The sequence below is a fragment of the Periplaneta americana genome, chromosome 12, assembly GCF_040183065.1.
Source record: "Periplaneta americana isolate PAMFEO1 chromosome 12, P.americana_PAMFEO1_priV1, whole genome shotgun sequence".
Classification (NCBI taxonomy): Eukaryota; Metazoa; Arthropoda; class Insecta; order Blattodea; family Blattidae; genus Periplaneta; species Periplaneta americana.
In genome coordinates, this window is record NC_091128.1 from 132,914,904 (window position 1) to 132,938,332 (window position 23,429).

The following is a 23,429-nucleotide window of genomic DNA, read 5'->3' on the forward strand; positions in this document are numbered from 1 at the left end:
ATGACGTGGTGATAGGGACCCACAATACATGGCATTTGTTATTTACATTGCAATAAAATAATTTACTTTAGTCTTGTAACAGAAAAGATAATACGTTTCGTATGTTATACATAATGAGAAATAATTGGTTTTGTTATATAAAGTGGCAGATAAAAAATGGATGATTTATTTTATTTTATTGGCGTCACTTGAACAAAGGAATATGATGGCATGATTTAAATATTACTAATGGATTCGATTTGTTTAATATTTTGTAACAGTGAAAATGCATTATAGGTCTTAAGTTCTCAATTATTTTAATATGAAAAAAAAAAAAAAAACTACTTACTTTCAAAACCGTTAAAATACATAACGGAAAAATACAACTGGTTTCTTGTCTTAAACTGAAAAGTGATTTACTTATTATACAGTTCCTGTTAAAATAAATTAAGTACATGCTTCTTCTGTATTTATTTTTATTGTAATTACTAGAGAATGATTAAAAAGGTTGAACAAGTGAGCAGACGCCACTGCCATCACCTGATTCCTTCCCCCCACCTCCTGCTGCACAGTTGATGTCTAAGGGATAGAACTGAGCTAGCGAGCAAACTGTGCCTGCACCATAGTGCACTGAGATGACGACTACTGGGCTAGGGCATTGACTTACTTTAGACTAAGTAAACACTACCCCCTTTCATCAGCTAAAACTCTACTTGCTGGGAAGAGCGCTCCCCAACCCCTAGCTAAAACATCAGTGAATGGACAGTACAGCTGATAGGAACTGAATATACTTCGTCACTACTGTCAGCTGAGGGACACGCGACAACTAGTTAATGTTTGTAAACAAAACACGTCTATCCTGATACAGCTACTTCATCCGAACCTTAATACTAACTTATACACTCCCATTCTACCCCAAAAAAATATAATCGTTCCTAAGGATGACTAAGACAGGTTTCTGAGTGAATGACATCATTTAAGGGCTCGATTGCACTTACCGCCGAGTCGTCGTCGCCGTCCTTGGTGTCGGGCGTGGCGTCGCAGCTGGCGGCCGTCTCCTCAGTCACAGTGCCGTTGCGGACGTCCGGCGTGGCAGGGCGGAACTACAAGCACAAGAAAGACACTGCTCAGACTGCGGGGAGTCTTTGTGAATTTAATTAATTAGAAGGCTTCTATGAAGAAAATTTAATCCTGTCTAATGATGCTCGTAACGTCGTGGTGATATTCTCTTTCAAACCTTAATCAACTACTTTCTCAAGTTTGCAGTAAAGTGGTACAGACATTCAAAACTTGTGCTCTGAGATTCGCTAGTTATGCCATGAAATTTTCCATGTTAGACTGACTATTACACTTTTACTACGTCACACTACTTTTGACCAATAAAACGGTACGAAAGGACGTCTTTCAACCAATCATGGCTGCTTATCGCACAATTTTATCGCGTCCCTAGCATTTGTTTATTTGTATCACTACCCTAGCATTTGTTTCTTTGTTTGCCAACATTTCAAACTGCACTGGTTTGAACGTCAAAAAACAGAAAATTACAAATCACTCAGTCGATACACAGCACTTTCAAATATGACTCGCATTGGCATTCAAGAACAAGAATTAATAAAGATCACTGGTCATATATGAAGAGCACGATTCGGAAATCCTAAGTTGAGGGATACACCATGTGCATCAACAAGTTCACTTCTTTTATGCACACGTCTAATATAACATCAACTGAACCACCAACCACTAAAACATTCAAATTTGAAAATTGTACTTTCAATAATTGTTTCTTTTAAAAATATTCATGTTTATTTTTTATTTCATCATCGTTAATTAAAACGTTTCTTGTTTATTTCATCATCCCTAATTGAAACTTTTCTAACAATTATTTACATTATGTAGGTTATGTTATAGCTTCTGCTATATGATATTATGGATAGTCACGTATCAGAGATTGTTTAATATATTAAGATTTATTGAAAATCATCTGTCAAGTATTCAATTATAATTCCTCGTAAGCAGAGGTCAAGGGTTGTGATTCTTACTATTTTTAATATATGACGGTTACAAAAATGCTTAAAATAGGTAATTCCGTAGGTGTCTATCTTCTACATATGCCGTTTTTTAACTAACAACCTCACTGCACGCACCACTTTTGTCCTTGTGTATATCATTTTGTTCATATAAAATATGTATACACTATCTGCGAAGAATGATCTCGTAATATCAGTTACAATGTTCATACACGTACCAAAATAAGAATGGATCAGTAGAAATTCAATCCATGTTGACATTTTGAAGCATCATGAAAATAATATGGTCTCAATGAACTATGGGTAGTTCAGGATACCTTGAATCGATACCTCGAATTTCCGAAAAACAGAGAGATGCTCCTTGCACCAAAATATTATTAAAAAATGCTGCATTAAGATTTAGTTAAGTTTAAGAATATATACTTTAAGCTTACACTATTTTTATTCAATTCCTAACATTTGAAGCCCTAGCCTTACAGGCACAGTATATAACTGAATTATATTGGTTTATTTCGATCGTACAGTATGCGTTTATTGTTTATTATAAAATAAATTTGCATAATGTAACAATATCTTTTCTTCTTTGTTCGTTATTAAATTATTATTATCCTTGCACCAACAGAATTTTGATCGCTGAATTAATGTTACGAGTGGTATTTTCGGTTTTATTTATATACTGAATGTAAGGGGATTGTGAAGGACGTATAATTCGCGATTTTGAGAGAGAAAAAATGATAAAAAAAAGTGTTGTTTGTTGATGAAGAGAAGGTTAGGTCAGTTTGTGTTATCTTAGTTCATCTTGGCTCAGTTGAGTTAGGCCTACATTTATTTGTGAAGTGAAAACTAGCTGTTCAGAATAGTCGATTTCAATTAAGTTTATTCACTTTATATTTTTAAAAGGCTTAAAATTTAATTTTTAAAAATAAATTAGTGAAAATGTCATTTTTTGTTAAAAAAAAAAGTAAATGAAAACGAGTTTCCGAAAAATGTATCACTTTCTTTTTGAGAAGTAGGTCTAAAATTTAGGATTAAAAAAATACTACGAAAATCCTGGATATTCGTTCTAAAGAGTTACCTATTTAAATGGTGATCCGTTAGCTTGTGTCTCTCATGCAGACAATATGACGGGGCTACATTCATTTTTTACTACATACAAGTGAAGAAATATGAGTTATTTTGTGGAAAGTATTGAAAGCCAGAAAGTAAAACCATGTGCTTCTTATTCTGTACTATTATTATTCATAGTAAGCAATTGTTAAAGAAAAATGGGGTAATTACTCACTTTATGGATATCGCAGATGACTTGCAGATATTGCATCATTTCTAAAGTACTTCATGTTTGTGACATGTAAGTAATCCATCATGTTAGTTTGTAAATTTAATAAATGAAATATAGTTTTGTTCATAATTAATCCAATCTTGAACCAGAGTTGAGAAACCAAGTAGTTTTACTGGTGAATCTTTCTTATATCCCAACCACTAATAAATAAACAAAAAATGCCTTGGATTTATAGTACTGATTAGTAGAAATTGATTGCTGTAAGTCCACCCTAAATACGTACCTCACTTATACACAAATATCGTCGTGCGTGAACGAAGAATACCGCCATATTTCTTTACTGTAACAGTGAGTTTCAGTGTTGCCAACATAGTAATAATACTACACACCTAATCTAACCTAACCTTTCTCACAATACTACACACCTAATCAAACCTAACCTAACCCGTAACATAATACTACACACCTGTAATAACATTCCTCACATTTAGTATCATTTCGTTTTCATGTATTGCCGGCTCTGCCAATCGTGTCAGTTTCCATCTAGTGGAAGTGGATCCTACTAATACTACTAATTCGAAGGAAAAGCAATGACGACTTTCCTAATAATTACATTTTACATGTTTCGTGATATAATAAATGTGAATAATTCTCTATAGATGGTACAATAAGATTTGAAATGTGTTGTGGTTGTGATAAAAGTATTTAAAATTGGTTTATAGCGCCACATTGGCAGTAATAAAAGTTTGCGATATTCGTTCAGTGGCTGGTGGATGCTCTAGATTGACCGTTTTACTATAGCATCCTGAGAGAACCAGCTCATTCAGTACAATCGTTCCTTTTTTTTTTCCATTATACAAAAATGGTGGTGTCGAATCCTGATAAGTTTCAGTATGGTACTAAGCGGGAGTCGAACACAGTAACCCTCCGTTCAGCAAATCATCCGACCTAAGTTGTCGCGCACAACAAAAATAACATATATATATATACATATATATATATATATATATATATAACATGGCCGCTTCTAACTCAACCTAACCTAACAAGACCTAACCCAATCCAATCTAACTTCCGGAGAGTGAGGGGCATGATCACGGGTGGCAAACTCGTTTACTGTACTCCAACCACGAGAAAGTCTTTGGGGACTGAGACGAAGCGGGGTAATGCTGTGAATGAATGTTGATGTCATAAGGTTACAGACGTGGGTACTCGTATCTGTATTGGCTAGCTCTCACAGCACAAACAATTACATTGATGCACACATATCAAAGAAATAACCCCCAAACTTAGCTCAGCATGCTTCGCAATTAGGTCGTCACAAGAATTTCTAAACAGCAGTATCTTAAAGACAATATATTTTGCCTATTTTCATTCCATTATGTCCTACGGAATAATATTTTGGGGAAATTCTGCAGATAGTAAAAATATATTCTTATTACAAAAAAGAGCCATTAGAATAATAGTTGGAGCAAAGGCTAGAGAATCATGTAGATTATCTTTTTTAAATTAGAGATTCTAACCTTAACAAATCAATACATATACTCTACAATAAATTTCCTCTTATGTAATAAAGAAAATTTTCCAACTAACTCAGTCATACATAGGCCTAGTATAAATACCCGCAGAAGGAATGATTTTCATACGCCATCATCAAATTTATCATGCTTTCAAAGGGGAGTACGTTACATGGCGATAAATATGTCCAATAGTCTTCCAGAAGACATTAAGAATCATAGCCAAAACCCTGCAATATTTAAGGTAAAACTAAAAAATTACTTAATATCTCAGACTTTCTATTCTGTAGATCAATTCTTGACATTTCACAGTTACTGTGTAAATATTATAATACTATTAAATGGTAAACATATTACATTGTATAAAATATTATTGTTATTAAGGTATTAATTCTGTACATATTTCATATCTGCATTTTATATGTATTGCATTTTATTGTTAAACGTAAGAATTGGACATGTTCTTTATTCTATGTTATAAAGCAAATGTAAGAATATTATGGAACGAATAAATCCATCCATCCATCCATCCATCCATCCACCTACCTATCTACCTACCTACCTACCTATTGATACTACCCTAGTTACAAAATTAGATCACAGTTAATCTCCTGGCCTTTTAATCCCTCCATACAGGAAATAACATATGCAGGAGAGCGCATGGTTTTTAAACTGACGTTATAACGGTAATATTATCTATCTACTTCGCTCCAATAGATGACGCAATAGTAAGCACATTCCTTTCACGGTTGATCTCCTGTTTGGAGAACAGTAGTAAACAGAGCAGTCAGTATATGAGTACCCGTACAACAGCAACTGTCGCGGGAGAAGCTAAGCGCTCTGAGAACGACTGTTTCTCGGCCACAGTCTAAAGCATGGTTGGGTGGATGTCACACAGGAAGAAGTTGAGAAATAGTAGATACGAACGGTGTCGATAAAGTAAATAAATAAATACAAAAATGATGCCCCTTTTATATAGTCCTTGTGTAGAATTACTCTTTAAATTGTGTCAAAAAAGTGGAGTCATAACTAAATATTCCACTCGGTGTTTGGATTTAGGACAATTAGGGTGTCTTTGCTATAGCACGCGACAATTAAACTTCCAAGTTCCATTTTTCTAAGTTCTACGGTGAGGAAAGATGTTACAAGTTAGGTTAGGTTAGGTCAAGTTAGTTTAGGTTTTCTGCATACCTTGCATATGAAGAGTCCACTGCAAGAATGATGGATGTCACTTTCTTGTCGAAAAGGAACCAAGACAGTCAATGCATAGCTTAAGACATACAGAATGTACATAGAGAGTTATATGGCATTAACACTGATAGTCATTGTCCAGTAATGATCGGAAAATCACAGTTAAGCTTTGAGAGCTAAGCATTTCAAACTTTCAATTGCTTCTCCTGAAAAATGTATTCCAAATGACATCCATCATTCTTGCAGTGGACTCTTCATATACAAATCTGCAACATATTAGGTTAGGTAAGTTTACGTTTTTTAGTGTACCTTGCTTATACGAATATGTGACGGGTTAGGTTAGTTCAGGATATTAGTATACCTTGCATATATTAAGTGAAGTGAAATGTGTTTTTCGCGTTCATTTTGAAATATTCTACCTCTTTATTTCATTCTAAATAATAACTTTTAGGTTACCTACACCGATCACTTCTCTCCATTTTTTTTGCCATTTTCTAATGTGTTTTTAAGTCAACTGACGTTCTATATAAATTCTTCATATTCAAAACTACCTTCCCCTCTGAAAATTATACCCTTTTTTCTACTTTCTTTCGTCAAGAAAACCTTGGGTGTCGCGTGCTATAGAAAACCCCAATCAGGAATTCCAGAAAGACACAAACCGTCGAAATATCCACTAGATGGTATAAAACGACTACAACCCCCGAAATACTTTATTGAACCTCAAGGGTAAAGTAGTATGAGTCTTTTAAATATTAGATATCACAACCCTCTTTCATGTGTTCAATATTAACGAACAGTATATTTTGTTTTGGTAACGCAAGAAAGCATAGAATTGCTCCACAGTCGGAATATTCGATCACTTACAAACTAGAACAGAAAAACAATTTAACGTGTTCAAGACAAAATAAGGATAACTTACTCACCACCACGCAGTGTTTACATTACTGTTTCACTTTCTGGTATATTTATAACTGATGGTAAACTATATATGTTAATACCAAACACTTTAATTGTCACTGAGGTGCTGTTTTAAGTTATTTAAATAAATAAATAGAGACCTCATTGTATTAACATTATACATTTTTTATGTTGTTATTCAGTGATCATGTATGTTAAAAGAGTGCATTCAAAAATGAAGAACCTATTTCGTGGTTAAGACTCAAATATCCTAACCGCAAACTGATAACACAAACAGTGCTGTCAACCCCATAACATACACTCTTTGCCACAGCCAATGTCTCTACAGCTACACTGGATCTGTTCTTTGCATACAATGGCTCTATTCATGAATGTAACAACTGTACTCTTTGCCACTTATAACTGCGCTGTAGTATAGGCACAGTCTACTATATACAGTCACGAAGGTTAAGTTTTGAGGGTGCTAGAAACAATAGACTGTGACGGTTCTATTTTTCATTGCCTGTAATGAGGCGATATTAGCGAACCTAGTGGTGAGCAACTATCTAATGTTTGCATATTTACTACGTATTGAGCTTCGCGACTGTATATACTAGACTGTGGTATAGGCTTTAAAAACTGCAGTCTACACTACGGATTACCTCAGGGTAGGTCGCTACTCCCTGCCGTAGGCATTTTTTTTTCTTGAGTTTTAAGATGTTTTTATTAAAAGTACCAGGTCTCTTGGACCCTTGCCTTTTACAAAAATATGATTTTATAAATTGAAATGTAAATAGGTTTTGGTAAAGACAATAGATTACCAAAACCGTCAAAGACGGAAGTAGTTGTTTGAATTTATGTTATGTCTCTTAGTAAAGGGTTGGCATGATGAAGTAGCTTATTCCTGTATGTAGTCTGTAGATCTTGAATATGAGCAACCAGAAAGGGTATATGAAGTGCAGGCATTTTCAACACTTGCGTCTAGTCCCCAACCCATCAAAAGCTTCCATCACAGTATCTTGAATCAGTAGTTACAATGTCAATCACTAGGTGGCATTGATGTTACATGGCATCTCTGGTTCTTACTTATTCCCAATGTCTTTTTACTCCTCTAGATGGCTGACTCTGGACTCCAATGTGAAGCCGAGCATAGAATACTATATGCACGACAAAAATGCACGTCGCGTTATATACGGTTAAAAGAAATTGGCGTGTTTAACTGGTGTTACTGTGAAATGGTTATAATCTACTTTGCTAAAAATGGTCGTATCGTGCAGTTCATATAACTACAGACAGGCAAAATAATCCAGAAAGCAAATATTTTCATATGCAAATAATTATTGTCGACTTTTGTAAACCTACTAATCGATAGTGAGTTATCATTTGTTCATGGAAGTGTGGCTTCTTTAGTTATTACTAGAACCCGGAATTTTATGTTTTTGAATATATTTTTTTCCTTCACTGAACAATAGCTGAAATTTCGTATGGCAATGTTACGCACCTCCAGGATCCAATTGGTGAAGTTTTACTTCACATAAAAATGCATATTTTTTATATTAGCGCATAAAACCAAATATTTTGAAACAAATACATAAAACTCACATATTTTCTGGATTTATTTGTCTTTAAATCACATATTGTTAATGAAATTTCATAAAACCAAATATTTTAAAATAAATACATAAAATTCACATATTTTCGAGATTTCTTTGGTTTTCCTACTCAACTGCCAAGAAATAAGTGCTGCTAACCACGTCTGTTATTGCCAGCTTCTTGAAAAGTGAAGAGGCCGAGGATTTAGCCTCCCTTCTAGGAAATCTTACTGCGAAGTAACTGGATTCATTAAAATACACAATGTTCATAACATGCGATGTGGAAAGAACATTTTCACGCTACAAGACTTTCTTTCGTGATAATCGACATTCCTTCAGTAGTGATAATTTGAGAATGGTGTTTGTTACACACTGCAACGCCGATAGGATGTAGAGGTTATTAAAATTAAAGAAAATTTTTAGCACATATTTTCGAGTTTTTGGTAAATATTTTCAGATTTATAGCACATAAAAACAATGGGAAGATACAAGTTTGAAAAGGTAAAAGAATTTACATATCTCGGATCAATATTGACACCAAATAATGACCTAAGGAACGAGGTACAAAGAAGAATAAATCTGGTTAACAGGGCATATTATTCACTTTTATTAATTGTTAAAGATAAAATAATCTCTAGAGAAATCAAAATCAAGATTTACAAAACCCTAATACGACCCATTATAACATATGGTACAGAAACATGGGTCCTAAATAAAAATACATGCAAGCAACTAGCAGTATTTGAGAGAAAAATCTTAAGAAGGATTTTCGGAGCAATTGAAACAGTGGATGGATGGAGAGCCAGATATAATAATGAGATATACGAACTGTACAAGGAACCGGATTTGGAGACGCACATAAGATGTCAAAGATTTAGATGGTTGGGACACGTCACAAGGATGGAAACAACAAGGAAAGTGAAGATTGTCTTCAATAATAACCCAGATAGAACCAGATTAAGAGGAAGACCTAGAACAAGATGGTGGAACTGTGTACGAGTGGATGTGAATAGTTAGTAGAGATGGGTAAAAAATAACACAACAGTTATTTTGGAACTGTTCCGGTCTCGGAACTGTTGCAAAAATGAACAGTAGGTCGGAACCTCCTGTTCCGAAATAACAGTGTTCCGACTCCGAGCTGCTCACTTGCCCAGCTGTTGCGTGCTCGCAGTACCGCGTTGCACAAGGTATGTTCCGACTCCCTCGGAACTGTTGCAAAAATGAACAGTAGGTCGGAACCTCCTGTTCCGAAATAACAGTGTTCCGACTCCGAGCTGCTCACTTGCCCAGCTGTTGCGGGCTCGCAGTACCGCGTTGCACAAGGTATGTTCCGACTCCGAGATAACAGTCGGAACGTCGGAGCTTGTTCCGATGAACCAATGACAGCAGCAGTTACACTGTTTTCGTTGTTCTTTATGTTGTACTTGGAACTTCGTTGGATGAAGTTGGTATTTGAAACTCTCACGTGGTTGGAGGGGGGCGCATGGAAATTGAAATCCTTGCGGTGGCGCGAACTTTAATATCAACATTTGTAAGACTGGCCAATCATCTGTAATGTTATAGTAAGTATTTAATAATCTGTAATATTCATTCCCGCTTTATGGTTTATTTCACCATTAGTTGACTAATTCTGTTTTATAAACATTCTACAAAGTCATAAAGTACGCATACTATTATTAATTCATTGATCAGCTGATTCTATACAAAGGTTAAAGTCGTAAATGGTAATGAGAGGTTTAGTTACAATGTCTGTATGTCGTTTGTTGAGGTTAAGTCTGACAAGCACAAGTTTTTGTGCTATCTTCTCTGTTATCAAAGAACGACAAAAATGTTGTAGCATTATTTGTTGGAAACTACCCATATAAGTACTGATTTGGAGAGCGATGTTTAATGCGAAGTTTAAATTACACTTTGGTAAAGATGCGATTCCAACATTTTACTAACCCACTGCGGGGTTTCCAGGTTTCAGTACTGCCAATATATATCTTTTTTATTTATGAAATTGTAATATTTATTATTATTATTATTATTATTATTATTATTATTATAACTGTGCATTAAGAAAAGTAAAAATAAAAATTAATGATTTTTTTTTTTTTTTTTTTTTTTTTTTTTTTTTTAGTTGGCTACCATATCTTTATAACTTTATGTACGAAAACAAAGTGTTGTATTCTGTCCTTGTAGTCAACAGCTGTGTAATTACTAACATTAAGCTTTTGAGTTCTGTCCGCATGCACAGCAATTTTCCAAAATCGATTCGAATGTGCATTGCAGTGCCATCTATAGATAAGAATGTGTACTATGTCATGCCTATGAGTGCTCCAGTGTGAGCTGCATGGTGTTATTTGTCTATGGTGAAGAGGAAGGGTACTGTACCGTTCGTTTGAACGACTCAACGACTCCGACTCATCACCACTGGTGACTGTTATTTCGGAACTGTTATTTGGAACATAGTATTTTTTCGGAACCGGAACCGTCGGAACTGTTCCGGGAAAAGAACAACTTCGCCCATCATTAATAGTTAGGAATAAGGAATTGGAGGGAGTTGGCGATGGATAGAGAAGGATGGAAGAGAGCCATAGAGGAGGTTAAGGTCCACTTGGCCTGTAATACCAGATAAGAAGAAGAAGCACATAAAAACATAAATATTTTCCACATGTTTAGCAAATAAAATTCCGGGTCCTAGTTATAACTTCTTTGAATAGATGGCAAAGATAACAGTCAGTGTCGCCAATAGTACATAAAAACACCCGCATTATAAAATTCAAAATTTAATACCCCTCTTATGATTGTAAAAAAAACACTTCAGTACTTACTATCTCTCTTCCTCCCTTTTCCCCCCTAATTTTATTTAATTTACATGTTTGTTTCTAAGGCCGTTTTCTTGGTTGTCGAGGCATTTTATTACACTTATAAACACACAAAACAACTTATGTAATATTACTGCAACTTTACGTGCTCGCAAATAACAGAAATTTCACACAAAAAACGGCTGTGTAAAGGATACTGAACACATCATTTGGAATGAGCCCAGTGAAGTTATATGAAATGATCGGAAATATTGAAATTCCTTGAAATCACAGGGGATACTTGTCTGTCTACTGATAAAAAGAATACTGATGTATTATAAAATAAAAGGAATTATATAATAAATCTGTGATAAAATCATTTTATACACAAATACACACTGAGATATTAGCCTACATGAAAACATTGCAGATAGGACGGTACAGCAAAATAATTTCTCGAAACAAATGATGTAGCTGCATCCAGCGATTTTAAAATGGCAGCTTAGGACCAAGACAAGAAAGACAAATGTCTGGAGATTCCTATATTCAAACATTTTTTGTTTTTTAATTTTTCATAATTTGACCCCTTTCTTCACCAGATTATCTCATTAATGAAGTAGAAAACATTTCATCCTCTTTCTATACTCCTTTCGTAACAATGATTAAACTTCTAAAAAGAAAACGTTTTAACTGATCTTTGCGATACTGATCTGAATTTTGTCATCATACTATATATTACGACAATAGTTGTACTACATTTTTGGCTGCTACAGTATGTAAAATCTATTTAGAATCTATGCTAACTTATATTCCACAGACATTTTATTTCTGAATGTATAAACTAGAAGCTACCGTTATAGTTCAGATAGTTGGGGCATTTGCGCATGATTCGGAGTTCCGTTGGGGTGTAGGTTCAATTTTCGCTTGCGCGTAATTATCATCTTTGATTTTCCGAGGTTTTCTCCAACTGTAAGACAAATGTCAATTAATCACATGGCGAATTTTCGGCCTCATCTCGTCAAATACTATCTCGCTATCATCAATTTATCTGTTTGCTCTCCCATAGTTTTGGTGATATGCAGAATAAAGTTAATACTTTATTAGAAGTAATAAAACGGGCTCATATGAAAATAAACGTAAAGAAAACTAAAGAAATGAGATTAAATAGTAAAAAGACAGATAAAGTTATAATAAATAATAATAACATTGATACTGTTCAAGAATTTAAATATTTGGGTAGTATAATTGACAAGGATGGTGGAGCCTTTGAGGATGTAAAGAACCGAATAAAAAAAAATGCAAATAGTGCATTTGTCCAGTTGTCCACAATATGGAAATCTTATATTATATCTACGAGATCTACGATTGTAGATCTACAAAAATTAAAATGTTTAGCAGTAATGTGAAATCAGTCTTATTATATGGTTGTGAGACATGGAAAACAAGTAAAATTATACAAAATAATCTGCAAACATTTGTTAATAGATGTTTACGAAGAATTTTAAAAATTAGATGGCCAGATATAATCACAAACTCAGAACTATGGAAGATAACAAATCAGAAAGAAATCGCAATAGAAATCAAAAGACGAAAGTGGAATTGGATAGGGCACACAATCAGGAAAGAAGATGGAGCAGTAGAAAGAATGGCTTTGGATTGGATCCCCCAGGGTAGTAGAACAAGAGGTAGACCAAAAAATACATGGAAGAGAACAGTTTTGGAGGAAATTGCTGGGAAGGAGAAAACATGGAGCGAAGTGAAGAAGTTGGCTACAAATAGGGTCAGATGGAGGCACTTTGTGAATGCCCTATTCTCCTCATGAGGATATACAGGAGTTTGATTGATATCATCAATTTCAGCCATCGATATTAATAATAAAGTACCTAGTTGACATAGCGTCTTTAAATAACAGGCTAAAATGTAGGAAGTAGAACTGATATACTACGTTAATTTTATATTATATTCTACCAGCAACATTTTGAATTGTGTCATAAATTATAGTAAATACATTTGTTTTAAGTGCGTACAATAATTTAACACCTTATAATTACGAGAGAAAATAATTAATGAAGTAACTTTATTTACTGTTTCCCAGTAATGTATTAGGACAAGGGTCTGTTATAACAATAATGTCTTCCAGACACAAAATTTCACGAATCGATATATTTATCGAACTAAAATCTCGAATACTCCCCTTCCCGTAACCTTAGGACAAGGTATGCGGGTGGAATTAAATCTTGGTAATGCAACTTGGAGCGGCTTTTAATAGTATTACTCCCTAGGCTCAACTGAAGGTGAAAAATAATTTCACGCATCAAATATTTCATATTACTCGCAAGTCTGACACTGTGATGGATGCCATTACTCCTGCTCTGAGATAGTAGCTGCTGGCGAAGGAAGATGTGTTCCTTAATGTACCACGTCACGGCAACGTGAACAAATAACACGCAAAACTTCCTGCAAATTAAATAAGTTACATATGGTCTCATATTTCTTCTTAAACAGCCTAATTTTTCAAAACAATCCATAGCGTTATACGTGCCATCACGGTATTCTAGTTTTTTCGTCGACGAAAAATTCTGAGTTTGTTGAAAAGGTTTGCTTTGTACTAAGAATGCCCTTATCGTGGCTCAAATGTAATGTACATACAACACTCTTTTATTCCTTCACATATTCCACTCATTTCTGATAACGAAGTGCACATATTTCACCAAACCTTGCACTGAGAAAGGCAGTGGTTCTTCACAGCATATCAGCACGGACAATACAGACCATACATTGCTATGATGGTTGTTTTATATATGTTGTTATAATCTGTTGAGGTACTTGATCATCTGCCAAAATCTGAAGTAATTTATTCCGATTAACTTTTCTGATACGAAGTGTTCATATTTCACCTAACCTTGCATTAGGAATCGTAGTGCGACTTCACAACACATCAGCATGGACAGTACAGAACATAACATCATACTGATAGTATTGATAGCTCATTTTACTAGGAATGCTGAGCCCAGCTGCAGCGTAGCGCACATTCACTGCGTGACAATAGCGTCACTGGCCGTGTGCTGTGTGCGTTCCTACCGCTGGATTTCAAATACGAAATATTATGTACTTACCAATTACTTCAGATACTGCTGAAAATGACTTCCTTCTGCCATGAGACACGCCCTACATCTCCTAAAATATTTATGTGACACATCTTGCAGTTCAGCTTGAGTAATTTTCGTCACTTTCTGTCGTATTGCGTCCTTCAGTTTTCGTCACTTTCTGTCGTATTGCGTCCTTCAGTTGTTCTAAAGTATGGGGATTATTTTTATACATTTCACACTTTAAATTTCCCCAAAGATAAAAAAAAATCACAGTAATTGAGATCAGGGGATCTAGGGGGCCACAAACTTCTGCTTATTATCCGGTCTCCGAAAACTTCCCTTATGGTGCCCATTAAACGTTCGGCAGTATATGGGGCAGCATTGTCCTGTAGATATAATATTTTTCTTCGTCTATCAGTTGGCTGAAAATTGGAGGCAGTATTGTATGCACATACATGTCTGTATTCACAGTTATGTTACAAAATATTGGCCCGATTATTCGTCTCGCACTAACCGCACACCAAATCCCTACGGGTCTTACTGTAAAATATGCGGATTTTTATCACTCCAATATCTCACATATCGAAAATTGACATGACCATTGAGATAAAACCATGCCTCATCAGTCATAAACATTAATTGTGGATCAAGGTGTCCACTGTAAACATTTTCAAGAAACCAATCGCAGAACCGTATTCTAGGTTTGCTTGATTTCTTGCACAAACCTTATTTTATACTAGCCGTACCCGTGCGCTCCACTGCACCCGTTAGAAATAAACATAAAGTAATTACATAATTAAAATAGGACGTTTGATCCAGGGAACATTCGTGTTTGATAGAACGATAAATCGTTTGTGTTACTTAATTTAAATTGTATTTAAATAATTAAAATGCGATCATTTTGGTCCAGAGAGCACTCATTTGGTGCAATGACAATTCCTTTAACATGTTTCTATATTTATTTGTTATTACATTCAACCATAGTTTAATGAAGATTGACATATCATTTAGTTTTAATGTGTAAACTTTATATTACTTGCTATATGTTTCCATTGAATTATGGTAATAACTTAATTTTAACCATTGTTTTCTACGTGTTCAGTAAATGGCGCTTGGTTCTGAACCCTTCAAATAACTTAAATAGTGATACAGCATATATAGTGGTATGTAATAAAATTATATTTCTTTCTTTCGAAAATGTAAGAATTCACGATCTCCTATGTACGAGTACCATTGCCATGGAATGAATAAATGTGTTTTTTTTCCTACTCAAAAATTTTATATTTTGCACATAGGAGTTACTGCAAGAACAACAACGCTATAATCTGAGGCGGCGGTGAAAATGTATTGTATTGTTATTTTAAAAGTCTTGTATATCCTTAAATATCAGTCCTATCAAAATTTTGCGTAGAATAAAACTTATCGGAAATAATTTTTTAAGAAACTTTTGTTATGTACCATTTTCACAAAAATCAATAATAAGCGAGATATTGCGATTTATTTAATTCAGGCTCCCTTATAGCCCCCCTTTTAAATAACGTGTTTTGAATGCCATATAGCCTAAAATCTAAGTTACAACGAACTTAATTTTCATCGAAAGCCGTTCAGCCATTATCGCGTGAAAAGGTAACAAACATCCAGACAGACAGACAGACAGACAGACATACAAACAAAAATGTCAAAAAAGCGATTTTCGGTTTCAGGATGGTTAATTATAGGTACATGTTAACATCAATTATTTTTGGAAAATCCAAAATTACCAGAAAAATTTTGGCTACAGATTTATTATTAGTGTAGATGATCGGAATTAAATTGACCATATGTTTATGTTAAATTTTTTGTTTGTTTTCAGGTCCTCTATGAATTCGCAGAGCTTTCCCACATGTTTTGATATATTCTGTATAATGCAAATAGAAGAAAATGTTAATCAAAAGATTAGAATACTTCGTAGTTCAAGTATATTGTCTTCTTATTTAGTTTATATAGCAAGAAGGCTTTACAACAGTACATCACAAACAGAATCTATTTATACTTTGAAGTCTCCAGTTCTATGAACTGAATTCTGAGCGATAGGGGTATTCTAAGTTTCGCCGAGAATATATAGTTTGCAAAAGGGAACGACTGCGTTGAGCTGAAGCTCTTGACAAAGGAGGAGTTTATCTACGCGAACAGCGAGGTGAGAGCAGCACCAGCCAGCCCACTGAATTCGTATTACTCTTTAATTGGGCTGACGGTTTGCTGGTTAGAAGACGTGATGAAGCACTTCTGTACGACGGCTTTAATTTCAGCAATTTGTTTGGAAGCAGAAAGAGGGGAAAATAAAATCCGTTAATTGTTTTCACTCCGTACGGAGGGAATGGAAGTTAGTGACATTGTTTACGGAATTCATAGACTTGTTTCTGAAGCGTGTATGGAGTGCTGGAACTGGAAAATGTATCTTCAAAGCGACAGTAAATTCTTTTCGCAGCGAAACTTCTATAGCATATTATCAGAGTGATTGAAAATTATGCTTACTCTTTCTTTCATGTCGATTTAAGCGTCTAGTTTTTAAAGTAAATTCTACACTGACTTTCAGAGAATATTAAGGAGGAAAATAATTATCACATCATGATTAAACATATATCTCTGAATTAACTACGAAACAAGCTACACTGACCCGCTGATTTAGTAGAATGCGTCTGAGTCTAAAGAAAACAGCAAAACAGTACAACGTGGTCTGTTGTGACCAGTATCCAAAACCCCACATACCGGTAAGACATCAAGTCACAAACACATTCACGTCTCAGTAACTTGTTTCTTACAATGTAAATATTATTCAACGCCTTAAAAACGGTGCAAATATTAAGGATATTGCTGCAGAGTTTAAGATAATTTACATTTATTTAGCTATTTGTTTATTTATTGATTGATTTATTTATTTACTTATTTATTATTGTACTTTATAGACAGGTATAGTCTAGAAAATTAAATTCATTTGTAAAGCCACCGGCGTAGCTCGGTCGGCTGAGACGCATGCCCGCTGGTCTGAAGTTGCGTTCGGGCGCGGGTTCGAGCCCCGCTTGGGCTGATTACTTGGTGGCTTTGACAGTTGTCTATCATCTAGGCGTGTCATGAAGTTTTTGTACTACAACAGGTAATAAAATAATTTAACATAAATATCAAAACACAAACACGTTTTGTAATATCTTTTTTACATTAATAGATGGAATTTTGTTTATTTTTTATTCCAATACGTTCGAATTTCGGAGAAATCCTAACTTAAATTTTTTATTCTCATTAGGATGTTAGACTGCATTAAAACAAAACATTCAAAGTAATGTTATCTAAACGATAAAAATTAAAAGAGTTTATACAAACGTCGTGGAATTCACTTCCAGACTATTACGAAAGTACTGAAAGGAATTTACGTTTAAAAATTGTTATTAAAATAAAAGAGCCATAGATCTACGAAATAAAATGTCGGTAATCTCCCAGTTATTAACAAAAGTCAATATTTTCTTAACTAGTGTGGGAAGTTTTTAGAAAAATTGTCACATTACGTATGGAGGCAATGTCACGCTACGGTCCAAGATTTTCGATCTGAGGACGAAGAGATCTTGTATCCCGGGGTCTTTGGCACACAGTAATGAAACTTAGTCTGTTTGGAATCCCAAAATTTGGACAACATAGAAATATTATGTGAGCGAAAAATGGAAGACAATTTTTTCCCTCAGTACTCCATAAGGGACAGTAGTCTGTTATGTGCTTTAAACCTAAGACACGATATTTCAAAATGAGGAAACAGATGTCTAGAATAATGAGGGAAAGGTAGGCAATCAAAAGACACATACTCCTTAAGGGACAGGAGTCTGTTATGTGCTTTAAACCTAAGACACGATATTTCAAAATGAAGAAACAGATGTCTAGAATAGTGAGGGAAAGGTAGACAATAAAAAAAACGCATACTCCTTAAGGAACAGGAGTCTGTTCTGAGCGTTAAACCTAAGACACGATAATTCAAAATGAAGAAACAGATGTCTAGAATAGTGAGGGAAAGGTAGGCAATCAAAAAAACACATACTACATAAGGAACAGGAGTCTGTTCTGTGCTTTAAACCTAAGACACGATAATTCAAAATGAAGAAACAGATGTCTAGAATAATAAGGGAAAGGTAGGCAATCAAAAAAACACATACTCCATAAGGGACAGGAGTCTGTTATGTGTTTTAAACCTAAGACACGATATTTCAAAATGAAGAAACAGATGTCTAGAATAATGAGGGAAATGTAGGCAATCAAAAGGCACAATAATTATTATTGGTAGTACAATTAGAAGACTCTTAAAAGTTACATTATTAAAAGATGAAGTAAGGACAAGATATTGCGTAGTTTCTTGTCCAGCTTTTAAGGACAATTTCTCATTACCAAAAGACAATTCTCATTTTGAACTTTTCGTTAATCAGAAAAGTTATAAATCGGTGAAGTATTCATCCTACTCTTGCAATTTTCAATAGAAATTAATTATGCACGACGAAAATGAAGAGTTTCAAAGCTTAATTCTCTCAGATTAAGCTTTCTGGGATTCTTCTTATGAATATTTCCAGTTGTTACTCACCGGTTTTAGAGCCTTGACGATGAAGAAAGTTTTTATCCCCGCCATGCGCAACATCTCCTCTCTCTTCTCTCCCAGTGCCGGCTCCACCTCGAATTCTCCGTTGAGGTAACTCAGTGTCTTCTCGGAGATGTGTACTCTCCTGAGGAACAGAAACAGAGACCACATGAAACTCATTACTTAATTCTTGATAAAATTTTAACCAATATTTACCATTACCATTAACCTTACTTACTTACAAATAGCCTTTAAGGAACCCAGAGTTCCACTGCCGCCCTCACATAAGCCCGTCATCGGTCCCTATCCTGAGCAAGAGTATTCCAGCCCCCATCATCATATTCCACCTCCCTCAAATCCATTTTAAAATTAACCTCAAATCTACGTCTCCGCTTCCCCAAAGGTATTTTTCTTTCAGGTCCCCCAACTAACACACTATATGCATTTCTCGATTCACCCACAAGCATGTCATCGCTGAGGACATTAAACATTAGCTATATTAATGCCAAGAATGTAGGTTATTTGCAGATACAAGAGAGTATCGAGTCATTATATTCTATGGACAAGTGACTAAAATATGTCAGTAACTTTGTCTCTTTCGGAAATATGTGGGGTCCTTGTACGACAGCGATCGGCAAATGAGAGGGTCAGAAAGAGACAGTTATAAGTGCACTTTAGTTATTTTTTTAGAAAATGTGGTTGAAAGTACTTAAGCTCTCGTACATTTCGTGAAATTCTTTATTATATTTCGGAAAATGTATGATAAGAACTTTCTTGTGTTAAATTTGAACGTACCTTGTTAACATGTTTCGACATATTTTGGGTCATCTTCAGAACTGGTCGTTGTTGGTCTTGGCGCCTCTTGTTTCCTGTGAGGATGCGTTTGTAGTGTAGAGTCAAAGAGTGTATGTGTTTTGAAATTGAGTTGTGTGTTGAGAATATCGTTGGGGTGTGTTTTCGTATTTCTGTATATTTCATATTGTTCTAGTGTGTTGAGTTTCTGGCTTTTTGGTTAGATGTGCAGTATTTCCATGTCTGAGTTGATGTCTCTGTAGGTGTGGTTGGCATTTGTGATGTGTTCTGCATATGTGGAGGTGTTTTGTAATTTTGTTTTGGCTGTGATGTGTTCTTTGTAACGTGTTTGACATGATCTGCCTGTCTGTCCTATGTAGAAGTTGCTGTAGGTATTACATTTGAGTTTGTATACGCCTGTGTAGTTGTATTTGTTTGTGTTTGTGCTGTTTGTGTGTTGAGATGTTTTTGTAGAGTGTTATTTGTTCTGCATGCAATGTTGTAATTTCATTTCTTGAATGAGGTTGCAATTTTATGTTTTGTCTTACGTATTATGTTGTCTATTATGTTTATTTCAATTTTAGTGTGAGATGTGGTTAAAAGATATACCTCTTTGCCAATAAAATTTTAGATGATTTAGCTTGTCCTCGATGCACCTAACTCAGGTTCTTAGAAATGTCACTTGTATCCCTTTGCATCTGACCTCCTCAAATGTAGTCCTACATTTAGTACTTGTAGAACGCGACTTCTCAACCCCCACCCTCTAGTTCACATGTACCGGCAAGGTTGGTTAAGCTAGGTAGGTTTGCTGCGATCACGGCTGAAGATAGAAAATGCAGACTACTATTGTACAGTATAGCAAAAATCATCGTCTCTTATGAGAATATAAGAAGACTATTCAGTGATTGATTTAGTTCTGTCAAAACGCCTTAATCTCTTTTGTAAATTTAAGAAGTGTCTCCTGCACTAAGAACTTCAAATGTTACCAAGTATCTAGTCACGTCTGAGGATATAAAGAGTGGCTGACATTTTCTTAAGGACCTAGTCTTTTATTGCATTACGAGGTAACATAATGTGAATGGTAAACATGTTCTGTTAAGGACCTAATTTTTTGTCAAGATATATGGGCAGATTTTAGTGAATACAGGGTTGTTTCCGATCTCTGATAACGAATTTGAATGACATCATGCGAGTCAGGAATCACACCTACAGCTGAATTGCGGCGAGAGATGACAGACCAGTAGTGAGTGATTTCATAATCAGAATGCACTGCGTATCACAGTAGCAATGTCCAAGAAAATCTAGCCTTTTTAGGAGGGGTGCATAACAACTCTTTCCGATGCCAAGTACAGTTACGTGAAAATCATAGGAGCCTGCAAAAAACGTGATTTCGTTATTTCCAGGAAAGGCATCTTGTATGTACCTAATAAGACTGGCAAAGCTCGGATGGGATTAATTCCAGAGTGGAAAAACCAAGCAAATCCACCCCCCGTCACAAGTCGCCGCACCCCACGAGATGATACAAATTAATTCCATTCGAGCTTCACCAATCTTATTTAGTACACAGAAGATGCCTTTCTTGGAAATAACGAAACCTCGTTTATTGCAGACTTCTTTTATTTTCACTTAACTGTACTTGGCATTGAACAGAGTCGTAATGTACCACTCCCAAAAACTCTCGATTTTCTTGGGAATTTCTGCTGTGAGTCACCGTGCACTTTGACTATGAGATCACTCACTACTGGTCCGTCACCTCTCGCCACAGTTCAGCTGTCATGTGACTCCTGACGCATATGATGCCATTCAAATTCTTTATCTGAGTTCGAAAAAAAACCTGTGCATTCTATCAACTACCTAGACTCATACTAGAAAACAAGCAGGAGGTTATAGTAAATAAATTCCATCCATGACTTGGGCTCTTTTGGAAAGATATGAACAATAGTAACAAAGTTCTCTCAATGACCTGAACTCTCTTCGGTATCATCCTATCTTTCGATTGTCATTTCTCCCCTTGCGGTATTTGAAACATAGTTTTCGCTACACGATCAGTCGACTTGGACAAATTAAAGCAAAGGATCAGGGACGAAATGCATGACATACTAGAAAACATGCGTATGCGCTTCATTGAAAGTTACATTACACGAGTACGGGCTATTCCATATGAAATCGATCAGTAAAAATCCTCGCATAATTTTTATACTCTAATTTTTTCCCTACTTATAGAAGGTGCTGAGGACAGTGCATTTTCAAAAATATAGTATCGAAAGTCAAACGGTTTTCGTACTATTGAGCGGCAAATTTAGCGTATTTTATAAAAACAAGCTTTTTCAGCGCTCAGAACTCTGGAACCATTTACTGCAGATCATTGAACGGGAGCTCATTTTGAAGCTGACATTTGGTAGGTTATGTTAAGAAGTAATCCTTATTTTTTATTGTATACAGAGAGACAGCTAATCTGATTTTACTTACTTTTAGGCTTTTTGCCTTTTTGTAAAAATGTAAAAAATATTGAGAAAAAACCTTGCATTATGAGCAGGGAACGGATTTATATGGACTAAAAATATATGAAATATGTAAATATATATGTAGTTATTTTTACCAAAATATGGAATTAAATATGGATTTTTACCAAAATATGGAATTAAATATGGACTTAAAATTATAAAAAAATGACTATGTACGTTAAATATTGGTACATTTTAATCAAACTAAACAAAAAATATAATGGACGTACCTTATCTTCCAATGTAGTTTCAACAAAACACAATTTTTATTGTCTGTTACCATAACAATAGGTTACAAACATTTCTTTCAAGTGCTGAAAAGTGAATCTTCTTCTATTGTCTCTGAGGATAGATTTATACTGACTAAAAGAGCGTTCGATGTCACAAGAAGTAACTGGTACATAATTCAATTTCACAATGTCTGCTGGGGATAAGTCCAAGTTAATCTTCACTGTTGATTCACCACTCATCACAGCAACAACCTTTTGTAGTTCTTCATATCCAGGGTTTTTTGAAAGTACAGTGTCCACCTTAGCTCTTACTGCATCTGCAACTTTACCTCTACCACGATTCAGTTGTTCCACAGTACTATTTATAATTTCAAAACTTTCAGATAGTGAAAGGTGCCTATTTTGGAGACTTTTGAGCGTTTTTATGATGCATGAAAATGTATGCTGAATGTGAGCTAAGTCATTCTTCACACTTATGTCACAGGTAACTGTTTTCGCAGTATCAATTGAGACTGCATCTTCAGAGTCCAATGCAAGGAGAACATTGTTAATAGAGTCTATATGTTCGGCATAATATTCAACTGCTTCTAGCCATGTACCCCATCTAGTTAAAATTGGCTTTGGTGGCAATGGAATTTCAGGGTACATTTCTTTCAACACGTTAACTCTACTGGGAGCTTTGAGAAATACTTTTTTCACTGATGAAATCAACAAATCTATTTTAGGGAAATTGTCTCTGACCACTTCTGCCACACGATGAAATGCATGCGCCACACAAGTAAAATGAGTCAATTTAGGATATACAACAGATAATGCTTGTCCAGCTTTGACCATATAAGGGGCAGCATCGCTAATAAAGAATAACACATTATCGTACATAATACCCTTTGGCCACAGGATACCCATAGCTTCGTTGAACAGTTTAACTATAGTTTTGTTATTGCACTTTTCTAGA

The 23,429-nt window shown here is 35.1% G+C and overlaps 1 protein-coding gene across 4 annotated transcripts in view; it reads right to left on the reverse strand.

Moving 5' to 3' along the window:
* Nucleotides 1–23,429, reverse strand: part of LOC138710896 (adenylate cyclase type 3-like) — a 780,256-nt gene that overhangs the window by 165,003 nt on the left and 591,824 nt on the right. For all 4 annotated transcript variants that reach the window (XM_069842085.1, XM_069842087.1, XM_069842086.1 and 1 more), the window contains exons 7-8: nucleotides 18,955–19,093; nucleotides 978–1,082 (exon numbers count right to left, since the gene is read on the reverse strand). In XM_069842085.1, coding sequence (XP_069698186.1) covers nucleotides 978–1,082; nucleotides 18,955–19,093 — 244 coding nt within the window. The remainder of the gene's footprint in view (nucleotides 1–977; nucleotides 1,083–18,954; nucleotides 19,094–23,429) is intronic.